Source organism: Delphinapterus leucas, chromosome 10, assembly GCF_059928025.1.
Source record: "Delphinapterus leucas isolate spDelLeu-1000000601 "Yukka" chromosome 10, BTC_Dleu_Yukka2, whole genome shotgun sequence".
NCBI classification, from domain to species: Eukaryota; Metazoa; Chordata; class Mammalia; order Artiodactyla; family Monodontidae; genus Delphinapterus; species Delphinapterus leucas.
Window position 1 is genome coordinate 20,505,866 of NC_143138.1, and position 17,518 is coordinate 20,523,383.

The 17,518-nt window shown below is 41.4% G+C and overlaps 1 protein-coding gene across 1 annotated transcript in view; it reads left to right on the forward strand.

Annotated features, from left to right (window-relative positions):
- SCGN (secretagogin, EF-hand calcium binding protein) overlaps window positions 1-17,318 on the forward strand; it is a 37,610-nt gene extending 20,292 nt beyond the window's left edge. The window contains exons 7-11 of the mRNA XM_022562330.3: window positions 4,133-4,188; window positions 9,659-9,704; window positions 9,947-10,006; window positions 11,743-11,811; window positions 16,864-17,318. Coding sequence (XP_022418038.1) covers window positions 4,133-4,188; window positions 9,659-9,704; window positions 9,947-10,006; window positions 11,743-11,811; window positions 16,864-16,992 — 360 coding nt within the window. The 3' untranslated portion in view covers window positions 16,993-17,318. The remainder of the gene's footprint in view (window positions 1-4,132; window positions 4,189-9,658; window positions 9,705-9,946; window positions 10,007-11,742; window positions 11,812-16,863) is intronic.
- The last annotated feature ends 200 nt before the right edge of the window (window positions 17,319-17,518 follow it).

The window sequence follows — 17,518 nt, forward strand, 5'->3', positions numbered from 1 at the left end:
TAAAGGTGACTGCCTCCAATTTATATCTCTGACTCAGAGCACTTCTCTGAGCTGCCTGCATATACTTGGATGTGTGTCTCCACTTGGATGCCCAATAAGCCTCTCAAACTTAGCATGTCCAAAACTGACATTCTGACCTTCCCCCACAGTCCTGTTGCATTGGTGATCTTCCTCACCCCAGTAGATGTGAACTGTACCTTTCAAGTTGCCCCTCCTTCAAGATTTATCTGAAGTCCCATCTCCTCTCTCAGTGTTTGTCAATATTCTAACACATTGTTCTGTTTCTTTGACTCAGTGGTCATGGAGATAATGTTGAATCTTACTTCAGATGTTCATTTTTGCCTCTCCAATTACACTGTAAGCTCCTAAAAGCCTGTACCACCTTAATGATTTCTGAGAATCTCTCACAGTGCCTCACGTGTTGTCAGACACATGGTACTTATTCAACATACAATTGTTGATTCAGTAATATGGGGGGGTGCCCTCTAAATCCTTTTTGAGATTGTGTATGGCAACAATTTCCAGACTTTTTAAGAATGAGGAACTCTTTTTAAGTAAAAAAAAATGATAACTGATAAGGAGTGATTACTAAGAATACTGCTTAATGAAAAAATGCAAGTTGGAAAATAATACATTGAATGGGGTCCTATTTGTCCAAAAAAATAAAGATGGACATATTAAAATGTTTCTGGAAGGATACACAGTCCTGTGAATGGTAGTTACCTTTACAACAGGGACAGGAAGGACTTATACTTTGTACTCTTCACTCTGAACTATGCATAATTTTGACCTTGCACCGCATCTCAAATTATCAATTAGCAATTGTTTAAAAAATTCACGGACTGCCTCTCCCACCACATGACAACAGTCATACTTTGGACCTACTGTTTCTGGTAAGAAGTTACTACTTGGGTTGGCCACAAAGTTCGTTCAGGTTTTTCTGTAAGATGTCATGGAAAAACCTGAATGAACTTTTTGGCCAACCCGATATTAACCCAGTAATGGTTTTAAATGAATTTGCATTTCACAATCACCATGCCATCTTTAAGTAATCGAAAAATTAAGGTAAACCTATTATTCAATCTAAGGAGAATGCTGGGTAGATCTACAGTCTCTGAGGGGTCTCTTGAGGGGAACCCTAGGTCTACAGAATTTTAAGGAGTTTGTCAGTAAGTCATTGTGTTCCATTTCCGGGAGACTTTATAGAACCTTTCATGTACTTAGTACTCAAAAATGTGTGGATGTTCAATCTTGGAAAAGGCAGTGGCAGAAGTGAGGACAGTGGTTAAGGGCCCTTCACAACTTTTCAACAATCAGCCCTTCAGAATGGAATCTTGTCCCCACCGCCAGCACCGTGAGTCACCACAGCCCTCCAGGAGGGACCTGTGCCACGAGCCCGTGACCACTAAGGTCAGAGGGAAACTCACATAAATAGAATCTTTTTTTGCTTTCCCCGGGAAAGAAGGGCAATTAGAAAAGGTAAACACCACATCTCTGGCATAATCTATAGCACCAGGTGTTTTATTTCATAACCAACCATGAAGCAAACTACATTAACCATAAGCTACCCAGACCCTATAAAGCTCAGAGCCTGGTTTATGGGAAGAGCTCTAGAGCTCTGGTGACAGATATGCTTGGATTCAAAGCTTGCTACTTTCTTAGACAAATCAATCTTTCTACATTCCAGTTTCTTGCACGTGTGGCCTGCAGCTATTTCTTACCTTCAGAGAATGTGGTGATGATTAAATGAAATAACATACAAAGTTTTGGCTGCTCTACAAATGGTCACTATTAGAGTTTTAAAAATTAAGAAGCCATTATGCCCACCCCCCCCACTCCAAATTGCCAAACATTCAAAATTCATCAAAGGTCGTTAGTAACTTCCATGAGTTAGTACGGACCTGTTTACAAACAACTTTCTCAGTTACTGAGATCATGAACTATTAGGAGCCTACTCTTCCCTCCCTCTTAGAAACCGGTCATTTTCTGAGGCTTTTTCTTTTTCATAATCAAGTTTTGGGAGGAAGGAAATCCTGGTAAATTCATATACCTGGATTAGCAACCAGTTACTACTCTACTGATGGCTTCTGGTGGAAGATACCCTGGTGGCGGTTGCAGTGAACTTGCATATGAAACAGTGCTGTGGTGCGTGTAATTTGGGTGTTCTGAACACCACCGTTCAGTAGTCAAACAGCATCCTTTGAGGAGATGCTGACCATCAATTACTCAGGGGTGAAGTGCAAGGACAGGTGCCACTGAGGTCCCTGGATACCTAAGAACCCAGTCTTCCCAAGAACTCAGTCCTCCCATTAGCCACACTGGAACCTGCTCTGAAGGACTCTGTTTGCTGACTTTACCAGGAAAAGTGCTCAGTATCAATCTTACTCCCCTTCAAGTGCTTTGACAAAGTCATGAAATCATTAATTTTCAGAGCTGGATGCACTCTGGGCCCTAATTCGGTCAGTGGTTATTGGACTGTTGGATTCCAAGAAACCCTTGGGTTCAGAGGCAACACTTCAGGATTGAGAGGGAACCTAGGGACAAAGCTCCAGCCCACTTCCACCCACTACTTGTACAGCTCCATTTCTTTGCTTTATACATTCAAGCACCATGCAGAATTTCATTTGAAAATAGGGTTCTTCTGATAAGGAGAGTTAAAATCATGGGCACAGTTATAGCTGAATAAGCTGCACCCAAAGAGATCATATGACTTTACTAATATGACAAGAGGTCTGATTTCTGGTCTGGTGCAATAGGCATGTCTCAAGCTTCCCTTGTTATGCGTATTTCTTGTAGTCAAAGATGTCCCAGTCAACTAGAAGAGTAGACACAGGGGAATATGTGTATTAATCACCCCCATGTGTACACACACAGGGGTAGTAAAATTAAGCAAGTGATTTTTTTTTTCTGATTCTGATTCTTACGTGAACCACAAAACCAATTTTCTGATGGGCAGGAGCATAATTTACACATTAGTGTTCAGTTCTTCCTTGAGCCAATTTTGAGCAAAGGGCTTTTCCCCCTTACACGTGCTGTGTAAGTTTGCACAGCAATAAAGATGGGCCCATGTCTTTCAAGCTGAGCTACTATCTGCTTAAAACTCAAGATAATCTAGCTTTCTAAGAACGAACCTCTTGTTTAAAACTTTGTCTGATCTACGCAAGAGGGAGGAGATATGGGGATATATGTATATGTATAGCTGATTTACTTTGTTATAAAGCAGAAACTAACACACCACTGTAAAGCAATTATACTCCAATAAAGATGTTAAAAAAAAAACAAATTTAGCCTGATCTAATAAATTCAAACAGCCTCTTTGAATAAGGCTAAGTCTCTGCCAAAGGAAAAGCTCAGTCTCTTAGATTTCTCAGTCCTCTGGATCCAACCCAGACCCTTCTCTAAAAATGTCATCAAGCTGGGTAAGGAGAGAAAAAGCAGCTTATAGGACCTCATGGTGAAGGGGAGGAGTCGAGGTCCCAAGGCACAATGCTCTGGTTTCCATGGTGATGCCTGTTGAACACACAGTTGCTGCTACTTGGCTGACATTCATGGTTGAAGCCATCCTCTAACTTTTGCTGGATGCGGACCACTAATTCTCTGCCATATCCTCCTTCCAGCTTGCTGACTCAGTGATCCACCCCCATCCTCTGTTCCAGCATCACCTCATACTCAGCTGGCCCCATAGAAGGTCCACTGGTCCTTGACTCAGCCTCCAAACCCTTGGGTGCTCAGAGGGTCCCAGGAAAGCTAAGCCCCAGCAACTCTGTCTGCTCAAAGTTGTCCTTCCTTAGCTAGTTCTCCTCTCCCTCCAGATCCCCTTCCAGCAGAGCTAGGTCACACATCTACTTTACTCTTCCATCTCTGCTTCTCTCTCTCTTTTCCTTCCTACAATCCTCTGAGGCCTACACAAGGCAGCCTTTCTCCTACATCATATCCTCCTCAGCTACTTTTGCCTTCATGGAAAACTATTTCTTCTGTACTCTATAGAGAGTACTCTATGATATGAGTCAACCTCAGCCAGTTTAGACAAATATATAACCAGAAGAGCAAAACAGAAAAGCACTTCAATGATTTTCAAAATAAATTCCCATTGCAAGTATTTCTTACACTCCTTTCCCCTTCTGCATTCCAGATGAAGATCTTTGACAAAAATAATGATGGCCGGTTGGATCTTAATGACTTGGCAAGGTGAGTAGTGTGAAAATGGTGTCATAGATTCAGAAACATGTTCCTAGGGGAACATGTTTGCTGACACCATACACTTCTTTCTGAAAGGCAGAGATCAAGTCTCACCTGAAGTCTTAAAGAATAGGTGAATCTTTAGGGGTAACATATCTTTGTGAAGATCATAAAAGCACTTCTCCCCAGAAAAGCACAATGCACAACATTTTCAAAATATTTTATAAATGGGCCAGCCCTGCCCTCAAAGGCCAGACATTCATGGTCCTACATAAGTGTCCCACAACAAAAAAAAGTCCTGAATCCCATTCACTGATTCTGAGAATACTGAATCGTTAGTTCAGGACAGATAACAACAGAATCAGACTCACAGCTGCACCCTGTGGTCTCTGAGTGTTGGTGTATCCTCCGTGGGGCGCCAAGTGTCTGCAGGTTAGAAGTGGAAGAGGGGAGGATGACAGCAGAAGTGGTCCAGTATCTGCAAAAGTGCTGTCTGTGAGGCTGGTATTGTGACACATGATGATGTCAGCATGTTTCTGTCAAGTCTAGGTGACCTCAAAACAACCTCTGATTGTCCACAAAAAGGTAAAAAGAGATTCTGAGCAGATAGAGAGTTGCAATCATTGGATCAAGAATAAATGGAAAAGGGAGGAACACACCCAAACTCATTCTATGAGGCCACCATCACCCTGATACCAAAACCAGACAAAGATGTCACAAAGAAAGAAAACTACAGGCCAATATCACTGATGAACATAGATGCAAAAATCCTCAACAAAATACTAGCAAACAGAATCCAACAGCACATGAAAAGGATCATACACCATGATCAAGTGGGGTGTATCCCACGAATGCAAGGATTCTTCAATATATGCAAATCAATCAATGTGATAAACCATATTAACAAATTGAAGGAGAAAAACCATATGATCATCTCAATAGATGCAGAGAAAGCTTTCAACAAAATTCAACACCCATTTATGATAAAAACCCTCCAGAGAGTAGGCATAGAGGGAACTTTCCTCAACATAAATAAAGGCCATATATGACAAACCCACAGCCAACATCGTCCTCAATGGTGAAAAACTGAAACCATTTCCACTAAGATCAGGAACAAGACAAGGTTGCCCACTCTCACCACTGTTATTCAACATAGTTTGGGAAGTTTTAGCCACAGCAATCAGAGAAGAAAAAGAAACAAAAGGAATCCAAATTGGAAAACAAGAAGTAAAGCTGTCACTGTTTGCAGATGACAGGATACTATACATAGAGAATCCTAAAGATGCCACCAGAAAACTACTAGACCTAATCAATGAATTTGGTAAAGTTGCAGGATACAAAATTAATGCGCAGAAATCTCTTGCACTCCTATATACTAATGATGAAAAATCTGAAAGAGAAATTAAGGAAACACTCCCATTTACCACTGCAACAAAAAGAGTAAAATACCTAGGAATAAACCTACCTAGGGAGACAAAAGACCTGTATGCAGAAAACTATAAGACACTGATGAAACAAATTAAAGATGATACAAACAGATGGAGAAATATACCATGTTCTTGGACTGGAAGAATCAATATTGTGAAAATGACTATATTACTCAAAGCAATCTACAGATTCAGTGCAATCCCTATCAAATTACCAATGGCATTTTTTTACAGAATAAAACAAAAAATCTTAAAATTTGTATGGAGACACAAAAGACCCTGAATAGCCAAAGTGGTCTTGAGGGAAAAAAACAGAGCTGGAGGAATCAGACTCCCTGACTTCAGACTATACTACAAAGCTACAGTAATCAAGGCAATATGGTACTGGCACAAAAACAGAAATATAGATCAATGGATCAGGACAGAAAGCCCAGAGATAAACCCACGCACCTATGGTCAACTAATCTATGACAAAGGAGGCAAGGATACAATGGAGAAAAGACAGTCTCTTCAATAAGTGGTGCTGGGAAAACTGGACAGCTACATATAAAAGAATGAAATTAGAACACTCCTTAACACCATACACAAAAATGAACTCAAAATGGATTAAAGACCTAAATGTAAGGCCAGACACCATCAAATTCTTAGAGGAAAACACAGGCAGAACACTCTATGACACAAATCACAGCAAGATCCTTTTTGACCCACCTCCTAGAGAAATGGGAATAAAAACAAAAATAAACAAATGGAACCTAATGAAACTTAAAAGCTTTTGCACAGCAAAGGAAACCATAAACAAGATGAAAAGACAACCCTCAGAATGGGAGAAATATTTGCAAATGAAGCAACTGACAAAGGATTAATCTCCAAATTTTACAAGCAGCTCAATATCAAAAAAACAAACAACCCAATCCAAAAATGGGCAGAAGACCTGAATGGACATTTCTCCAAAGAAGATATACAGATTGCCAGCAAAGACATGAAAGAATGCTCAACATCATTAATCATTAGAGAAATGCAAATCAAAACTACAATGAGATATCATCTCACACTGGTCAGAATGGCCATCATCAAAACATCTACAAACAATAAATGCTGGAGAGGGTGTGGAGAGAAGGGAACCCTCTTGCACTGTTGGTGGGAATGTAAATTGATACAGCCACTATGGAGAACAGTATGGAGGCTCCCTAAAAAACTAAAAATAGAACTACCACATGACCCAGCAATCCCACTATGGGGCATATACCCTGAGAAAACCATAATTCAGAAAGGGTCATGTACCACAATGTTCACTGCAGCCCTATTTACAATAGCCAGGACATGGAAGCAACCTAAGTGTCCATCGACAGATGAATGGATAAAGAAGATGTGGCACATATATACAATGGAATATTACTCAGCCATAAAATGGAACGAAACTGAGTTATTTGTAGTGAGATGGATGGACCTAGAGACTGTCATACAGAGTGAAGTAAGTCAGAAAGAGAAAAGTAAATACCATATGCTAACACATATATATGGAATCTAAAAAAAAAAAAGGTTCTGAAGAACCTAGTGGCAGGACAGGAATAAAGACGCAGATGTAGAGAATGGATTTGAGGACATGGGAAGGGTAAGCTGGGACGAAGTGAGAGAGAGGCATGGACTTATATATACTACCAAATGTGTGGGAAGCAGCCACATAGCACAGGGAGATCAGCTTGGTGCTTTGTGACCACCTAGAGGGGTGTGATAGGGAGGGTGGGAGGGAGGGAGATGCAAGAGAGAAGAGATATGGGGACATATGTATATGTATAACTGATTTACTTTGTTATAAAGCAGAAACTGACACACCATTGTAAAGCAATTATATTCTAATAAAGATGTTAAAAAGAAAAAAGAATACATGGATAGAACCCTTAGAGGGAGCAACTATAATACCAGGTTCCTCAGGGTCAGGCTGGATGGCAATTGTACACTGGACAGTGAAGCAGAGCACTAGTCATGGCCATTCTATCCCTGTGATAAACAAAAAGCCCCCCTGCAGAGTTACAAACACCCTCTACTATAGTCCTACCTAGCTGGTAGGGACTATGCCTTAATCTCCTGAATAGCTTCTCACGCAGTGGAGTGTTATGTACATGGGAGGATTCAATGAATAGTTCTGGATGGAAGAAAGGGTTAAGTGGCATTGAGCAGAGATGCAAAGCAGTAAGACAGTTACTACATTATTTTAAAACCAATTTGCTATGGAATTTGAAAATGACAATTGGGGGTAAGCAGAACAAAGATGTTCATGTCCTAATTCCCAGGACCAGTGAATATTTTATGTTATATGGCAAAGGTAACTAAGGTTGCAGATAGAATTAAGGTTGCTAATTAAAAACCTTAAAATAAAGAGATCATTCTGGAGTACCTGGGTAGGTGCAGTGTGATAACAAGGGTCCCTTAAACATGGAAGGAGGAGGCAGAAGATCAGAATCACAGAGAAATTTGAAGGTGTTATATTGCTGGCTTTGCAGCAGAGGAAGGGGCCATAAGCCAAAGAATGCAGGCAGCTTCTAGAAGCTGAAAAGGGCAGGAAAACAGATTCCCCCCTAGAGCTTCCATAAGGAATACAGCCCTGTCAACACCTTGAACCTCCAGTGAAATCCATTTCAGACTTCTGAGTTCCAGTACTATAAGATATTAATTCGTGTTGTTTTAAGCCACTAAGTTTGTGGTAATTTGTTATAGCAGCAATAAGAAACTAATTCAATGACAAAAAGGTCTTAAAACATTTACACATGGAAATCTTCTTTCTCTACCCCCAGTTGTGAAATGTAGCCCGATTACTCCTAGACAATCACCTCTAGAGTATATGTCCTCTGACTGGCAACATACTTTAGACGGCTTGGTACCAGCAAAGAGATGAGGACAGTATTCCTTGCAGGGTCTCAGGATATTCTACCCTCTATTTGGCTCAACTTAATTCTCTCTACTCTGGGCATCCAAAGGAGTAAAACTTTCCAAATTGTTGTATGATATTTTTTTCTGCCTTTCTCTCTATATACCCATGATTATAAATTCGACACAAATCCCATGCTTTAGTCTTTTGAAACTGATTCTATTCCACTGAAGTATAATTGTAGTTATGCAGGAAAGAGAAATACATAATTTTTTATTGAGTATAATTTATATACTATGTAATTTACCCTTTTAAAAAGTGTCGTTATGGCTATTCTGAATCCCTTGCATTTCCACATTAATTGCAGATCATCAATTATCAGATTACCAATTTCTGCAAAAAAAGGCAACTGGGATTTTTATAGGAATTGTGTTGGATCTGTACATAAATTTGAGGAGCATTGCCATCTTAAAAATATTAAGTCTTCTAACTCATGATCACAGGATGTCCTTAATACTATTATTTAATTCTTCTTTGCTTTTCTTCAACATCGTTTTATAGTTTTCAGTCTATAGGTCTTAGGTCTCTTTTGCCATATTTATTCCTAAGTATTTTATTCTTTTTGATACTGTTGTAAATGGAATGGTATTTTTTTTTTTTTTCGGTACGCGGGCCTTTCACTGTTGTGGCCTCTCCCGTTGTGGAGCACAGGCTCCGGACGCGCAGACTCAGCGGCCATGGCTCACGGGCCCAGCCGCTCCGTGGCATGTGGGATCTTCCCAGACCGGGGCACGAACCCGCGTCCCCTGAATCGGCAGGCGGACTCTCAACCACTGCGCCACCAGGGAAGCCCTGGAGTGGTTTTCCTAATTTCTTTTTCGGATTGGCCATTACTAGTATATCGAAATACAACTGAATTTTGCATATTGATCGTGTACCTGCAACCTTGCTGGAATTTTTAGATGTCTCTCTATGGTGACTACTAATCCTTGTGAAAGTCCTTCCCGTCTTTATTTGTTTTTATATTGTACAAATTCCTATTTTTTAAGCACCTACCCTATTCTGCAGAATAACCTGGAAATTGCCTGCCCTTTTCCTCACACCAGAGTTATAAATCTACTTGTAATTGAGAGGTGATAGATCATCATGTGGATAACGTTTTTTGATTTTTTTCCCCCCCATTTAGGATTCTGGCTCTTCAGGAAAACTTCCTTCTCCAATTTAAAATGGATGTAAGTGGTGGCATTTCTCTAGGTGGATTTGTATCATTCATGTTGCTCTATAGATTTGAGAGGGAGGGAAGAAAGGTATCTAATTGTATTGCCTTTAATTTATCTAGAGACTGATAAGGCTCAGTGTCAGAATTAAGGGATGAGGAACTGTTGACTCAAAGTTTATAAAAGTTGTCTAAGACCGTGGAAGAATTGTACAAGTTTCACACTGCTGACTGACATAATGCTTTCTCCATATACAGGCTTGTTCCACTGAAGAAAGAAAGAGGGACTTTGAGAAAATCTTTGCTCACTATGATGTCGTAAGTGTGCCTTTTCAATATATTGTGCTGGCCATCTTTAGGTAGGAAGCTTTTTTAGCCCTTATGTGGGGTCATCCTACTTACAGACCCTAAACTTATATAACGAACAGCAATCGCACATGTGTGTTGCTATGTCAAGGTACCCTCAGCTTCTCTATGAAACTTCTGAGAGCTAAGTAAAAATAGACATAGGAGTAGTACTTACGGTGGAGAAGAGAATAAAATCACATTATTATTATTATTTTTATTTTTTTGCGGTACGCAGGCCTCTCACTGTTGTGGCCTCTCCCGTTGCGGAGCACAGGCTCCGGACGCGCAGGCTCAGCGGCCATGGCTCACGGGCCCAGCCACTCCGCGGCACGTGAGATCTTTCCGGACTGGGGTACGAACCCGTGTCTCCTGCATCGGCAGGCGGACTCTCAACCACTGCGCCACCAGGGAAGCGCGTTATTATTTCTTTGCTCCTTGTAACCAAGCTAAAAGAAAGTTTCTCCTTCTTGGTCTCTATCTATCATAGTATGCTCAAACACAAAAGCAGTCAAATAAAAAAAACAAAACCACCCTAAAGAAATAGGGGGAAAGTCAGACATATTTGGCACAAAATCTATTTCTCTTATAAGACTATTATTTGGTCCTTCTTTAGAGGGGAGAAAATAATAATTCTAAAGAACAAAGTATGGCAAATTGGTTGAATTTCTTGAGGACAAGGTGGGATAATGCACGGAGCAAGGAAAACAAAAAGAAAGTTGAGAAAGGTCATAAGAGATCCTGAAACTAATCAGACTGGATATCTGTGTGTCATATTCTGAGCAGAAAAGAAAATCACCTGGAAGAGGCAGTCTAGCAAACTGTTTAAGTATATAGGACTCTGTGACCAATTACCTGGGTTTGAATCACGGCTCATGAGCTGTGTGACCTTGGGCAAATTTCTTAACCTCCCTGTGCCTCATTTTCCTTATCTATAAAATTAGGGTGATGGGGAAAATGATAATACCTACCTCATGGGCTTGTTATATGAGAATTAAATGAATTCATGTTCGTAAGCTTTTCGAGGAGTTCCTGGCATATGGCAAGTACTGTATTAGTGTCTGGTAAATACACTAAGGGAATGAGTTTTTATAATATGTTCAAGGTTCAGGATTAGAAAAACTTGAGGAGAATGGATGACTTATCATTAACTGGAACTTTAGAGAAGAAACTGAAATATGTTAATATGTATTGTATTTTATAGGCATTCTTATAAAATGGGTAGAAAAAATAAAAGACTTTATGCATGAACCATATAGTAATTCTAATATGCTCACTCAATCTAGTCTCTCTTGAATTTAAAATGTGTTTTGATACTCATTAAATCATTGCTAAATCATAAAGCAAAATTAAAAAATGTCAATCTAGCCTTCAAAGGATCAGTGGATGTTCAATTAGCACTAGTCTGAACTGAGTCCTAGTATCTGGGAAGCAAATAAAGTCGGTACATGTCATATTAATGCTATTTGTAAGAGCCAAGGAACTCAGAACTACTGCTTCCCATTTGGTTAAATGGAGGGAGTTATTTACAGTGCGTGCTTCCGATTTATGTGGAGCATTCACATCCTGCACAGAGACGATAAGTTGGAACGTGCCACTTCCAAACTTGTTTGCAGTCACAAAAGATTTGGTCTATTTGTATAATTTATTCTTTAAGCTTTCTGACTTAAGAAAATGATATTTGGATGATTGGATCTTTTATTTTTCAGAGTAAAACTGGAGCCCTAGAAGGCCCAGAAGTGGATGGGTTTGTCAAAGACATGATGGAGCTCGTCCAGGTAACTTCACGAGGCTGTGTAGATCATCCCCATCACGGACTGGGGCTGCCGTTTTGACTCCACTGTTTATTTTGGGGAATCATTTGACTCCACTGTTTATTTTGGGGAATCAGTAGGGCCAAAGATTAATGCTGGAGAAAATCTAGGGATGTAGTCTGTTTAACAAACTTTGAGCTTTCAAACTTTGAAGCCCAAAAAATCTCTCTTCTCTCTTAAGATCATATGTAGTTTCAATTAAATGAAGCCCCCATAGAAGCTTCTTGTTACCATCATTTGAATGTCATCTATTTTACCAAAGGAGCACAGTGTCACTATATATCTTACTGCTTTATTTTTTGATTGCAGAAAGTCCTTCTCCTGTGGACTTGGTTATTAGAATAACTAAAACTTTTAATTTCATGTAATAAATCCCATACTTGGGATTCTCTCTCTCTCTTTTTTTTTTTTAAACACCAAGGGGCTGCTCTAACACCTGGCCTAAGATGGCCGTCTTGCCTAGCAAGGCAGTGATTGGGACTGATGATATTTAGATCATATCTACGTCACAGAGCTGTTTCACGTAGGGTAAACAATGTTTAAAAAAGCAATCTCCTTTGAGATCCTGATGAATTGTACTGACTGGCTGCACGATCCAGTTAAACAGATACTTTCCAACTCCTGTGTGGGTGTTTTTCTATGAGACTGTATAGACACTGAATTTCATAGTCTCATATCCTTAGGGATTTCTTTTGAGGTTTGTATAGGACATAATCGTCATTTCCTGATTGGCCCAGATGGCAATAAATTTGAGTAGCAACAATTATTAACGGTTTTTGGAGCCTCAGACCTTTTTGAAAAATCTGATTAAAACTATGGAGTTTTGCCGTGGAAAAATGCCCAGATACCGATTTCTGCGTAAATCTCCAGGAAGTTTACATACTGCAGTTAAGCAGGCATGGATGAGATTTCTCTTATCAGGATGGCTCCTAACTCTCATTAGTCCCATCCCAACTGGCCCCTTGCCACTTCTCTGTCCCCTTCACGTGGTGCTCCTGTTGGAGATTTCACCAACATTTGCACAGCCTGAATAGTTGCTGGGTGTTGGCGTGATATTGCCTTTCACACTGCTTGCTAAATTAAAATCCCATTTCACTCATTACCTATTTCATGCCAGAATGACTTCTATAATAGAAAGTGAGCAATTATCTATGGGACATTAAAGGTGCACAGCAGAAGGCCTTACCTAACTGGAGTTTTAATTTGCTTTTGATAGAATAAATGGGATGGGGAACCTGTTTTCCAGAGCTGTGTGGCCTCCTCTTTGCTGTGGAGCCAGGGCCCCTGATTGCCTGAGTGTAGAGCCCAGAGGCTTCAGATCCTTTCAATTATCTTTCAACTGTCTCTGGGTTTGGCAATGGCTTCCAAAGGTTAATGGGAGATGATGGAAGTAAAACCTAAACCAGCAACGGAGCAGAGAAGACATTTTTCTAGAGAAAATTAAAGGGAAAAATTCATGACCATCTAAAAACCTGAGCTGGAGGCAGAAATCCGCCTCACTCTTTGATGGGCTTATATCACCTCTATGGGAAATCAGAGGATCCCCACCACTTTTGTCCTTGCCCCTCTATTTCTGTGGGGCTACTGGGGCAACAAAAAAGCACTTCTCCATGTCAGTACCAGACAATTTGAGACAGCTGGTTTCTAAGGATTGGGTCAGACTGTGGTCAGGAATACAAAAGCAGTTTATAGGAGGCTGATCTGTTGAGCTAAAAAGTATGTACACAGTAATTAGTTACTAATGTTCTCCCCTGAAGCCAGATGACTGAGGGTGCCTATCTTTATTGGATCTTTCTAGTCTTCCAGGTCGCTTAAATATATATTCACATACAATTTGAAAGATGTAGTGAAGTATGACCACTGGGTCATTGAGACCCTGACACTGAGGCCACTGAGGATCTGACATTTCTCAGCTTCATAAAGTAGAGCCATCTCCTGTGACTTATTTCTTTATTTTCATCTTATAAGAAAGGGCCACAGGACAATTAAACTAGTATCTGGGATTTATTTTAAAAGCAACTATCAGAGCATGCCATGCGGTCAGCAGGGAGCTGGTTCAGTTTCTAAACATAGAGTCCTGGTCAGGATCCCCAATGTTTGCAATAATAACCCTGAAGTAAGCTTATTTTATAGCCTTTTAATTCTTGTACAGTCATATATGATGCATATGTTGAATTTGTGTGAACAAAATTATTTGGTTACCAGAACACCCACCCTTTTCTTTAACCTCTGGAAAATGCTACCCAAGGTTGTCCTCCAACGGTGTGATCAGATAGCAAGTCCCTAAGGGAGCAGACACCATAATTTCTACACAAGACTTTTTGAAATCCTGTAGCTCACTTAGCACAGCAAGAAAATCAACACAAGAATCTACAAGAAAATCAACACAAGAATCTACAACCTAAACTAGAAAGTGGGAAGGCAAGACATTGAAGATTCCAAGCACCCACCAAGGAGAAGTAGCAATGTGAACAAAAAATGTTGGAAGCCAAATAAAAGGGATGCCAGAGATGACCAGGGTGTCTGCCTGGAGATGATGAGAGGTCCTGCCCCCAGGCCTCCAAAAGTTTATTCTTTTCCCTGCTAGGTACACCATCTGATTTTCTCTGTTGTTGACAAGAAGATGGTTGGCAAGAGGGGACTCATAGAGGCCTTAGATCAGGAACCTGCATACGTTTATATTGGCAACTTGTTATTAAAATGGAAGCCCTCAGTGGTTTCAAATGATTTGTCTTCTGTGATCCAAGCATTTTTTTTAGCAGTGGCATTCAGTCCTCCTGACTCCTGGTGATTTGTCAAGCATTAAAAACATAACTCAAGGGCTTCCCTGGTGGTGCAGTGGCTGGGAATTAGCCTGCCAATGCAGGGGTCACGGGTTCGAGTTCTGGTCCGGAAAGATCCCACATGCTGCGGAGCAACTAAGCCCATGCACCACAAATACTGAGCCTGCGCCCTAGAGCCTGCGAGCCACAGCTACTGAGCCCTCGTGCCACAACTACTGAAGCCCACATGCCTAGAGCCCGTGCTCCACAACAAGAGAAGCCACCACAATGAGGAGCACACCCACCGCAACGAGGAGTAGCCCCCGCTCGTCACAACTAGGGAAAAGCCTGCGTGCAGCAAAAAAGACCCAACGCAGCCAAAAATAAATAAATAAATTTAAAAAAACCCCCACAAAACCCAAAACCCACAACTCAAAAGCTCCAAAGAAACTTCCTTTATACACACACCCACATTCATACTCACAACTGCCTCCCCAACACATGCCTGCACACAACCTAAGATATTTCTACTCACTTAAACAAATTAGAAAAAATAAAAAAAAGAGCTTAGAATAGTTTGGTATTGCATAAATGCCTTGGCAAATTAATATATGCTAATATGTACATGACTACCACCCAAGTCTTTTCTAAGTGTGGGAATTTACTAAAAGGATCCTGGGGCAGGGTGTCACTTGCTGCAGAAAGGATTTAGCAAAAGTGGTTTGAGGATACTGAAAACCAAATATCCCCACTTGTAACCATACAACAAATGAGCCTGTAATACAGAGCCACAGAGTGTAGCTTGCTGTGTTCAGGACCTCTAGGCCCCTTTTCCTCAGGCCACATCTATACCTGCCTGGCACTGACACCCAGGGAGCTATCCTCTAGAGCCCCGACAAGAGAACCTATTGACAATGTGTTACGTGTTAGCCTCTTAGTCCAATCACTCAGGGATTCTCGGCAGAGGAGTGAAGTTCGCCAAGTTTAGCTTCTGGCCCCAGGCTCTTTCACCTCCTGATATCTCCCAGAATCCGCTTTGGCGTTTTTTCTTCTTGCTCTGCCGTATGGCTCCCCGTTCCTGCTGTTCTCTCCCCTCCTTCGCTCTGTTAAAACCTGCTATGAGGGGTAGATTTCGTGTCAGTCATTTACCCTGTGGGACATTGCAAATTAGCTTGTCTTAATATGGCTGTCTAGTTGCAGAATGAAAGGTTTTGTTTCCTACTGCAGGTTTTCTAGAGCTTTCTTCGGAAGTGAGGAAACCTTGGGGTGGGGTTGGGTGATAAGGGCTGCTTCCAAGGGTTCCTGAAATCAAATCCTGCAGAGTGAGCCTCTGCTGCTCACTCATAACTAGTCCACAATCAAGGGGTTTGGAAATATGATTTTTTCCTTTCTCTCCAGACACTGACTTTTAAATTTAGATTCATCACCATTCATACAGCTTCATTAGGCCAGCGATTTCGCCATGAGAGCAGAGAGAACTCGTGAAATGAGCACTTAATTGGAGACAAAAGACTTGGGATCAAAAATGCTGTTGCCACTTTCTAGCTTCGCAAGATGTCTCAGCTCTTTCTGAGCCTCCGTGTCCTAATCTGTAAACGAGGCATAATCATTCACTTTGCAAAGTTACCGCGAGGATTAAATACAATAACCGAGGGAGAATCACTTAGCTCCGGCATTGCTCACTTTTGCAGGCCTTTGAGTTTAGAATATTTTCCTAGCTGACCTGATTCACAATCCCTTCTTAGCCCCTGAAACAGTCCCTTGGAATAAACGTGATGGGGCCTATCTAGCTCAACAACGTAATTCTTTAGTTAGATTTTCATGCATTGTAACCCTTTTAAAAACTAGAGGCACAGAAACCTCCCACGGGGAGATAATAAACGTGCCTTCTCTCAGCAGCGTAGTGAGACAGAATTTTGGTGACGATCCTCTGCTCTAAGGCAAAATATCTTTATTATGGTTGAGAAAAAGGCCGGCTTTCTGTTAGAACTGCAGAGAAGTGATGTGGGAATAGACATTCTTTTGCCTGAAAGGACATGCTGAGAAATGAACTTGTTGGCAGAAAACTCATCCTTGGCAACATTTGGTGGGATGAGGAGACAGAATCACCCCCTCGTGGCCTGTCTCCAGGGAGGGGCTCTCAGAAGGCAGGGTGTCACCTAAGCTTAGCAAACACGGAGGGGAGGCAGGGTGGCATGAAAGGGTGGGACTGCCATTGGCTTGCCTACTGACATGTTATTTTTATTGTCCTCAGCCCAGCATCAGCGGGGTGGACCTTGATAAGTTCCGGGAGATTCTTTTGCGTCACTGCGATGTGAATAAGGATGGAAAAATTCAGAAGTCTGAGCTGGCTTTGTGTCTTGGGCTGAAAATCAACCCCTAATCCCCAGACCGCTTTGCCTTTGGCTCTTAGTGTGTTTCTGAGCTCCTGCTGGTAAAACTGTATCTGTGCTTTGCTACTGGGGACACGGTAGGCAAACTTTCTAACAAATGGTGTGGTGTTCTTGGGCAAGGGGAGGGACCTGAGGGCCTTCTTTTTAATGTCCTGGTGTTTTCCTGCCTTTACTGGAAGCCCCCCACGCAGGGTCTGTGTTATTTTCCCCTTGACCCTGGGCTTTCCTGTTCCGCTAAAGACTCAGCTGACCTCCAGGATCTGCTTGGCTTGTCCTCCCCCAGTCACTGGGGAGGTGGGGCAGCTGAGTCCATCTACCTGTGCTCTTCTTTTCGGCTTTCTGCTGAATGGTATGTGGCATTCGTGGCAGTCCTGTGACTTTTACAAATAGATTTTGAAGTGGAAATAAAGCTGCAGCTGGAAACAAAGATGTACTGCGAACTGCTTTTGTGTTGTGACCTTTGGAGGGTTCTACCTGATGGTTGGATGGATGAACTACTTCTCTAACTGGGGTGGG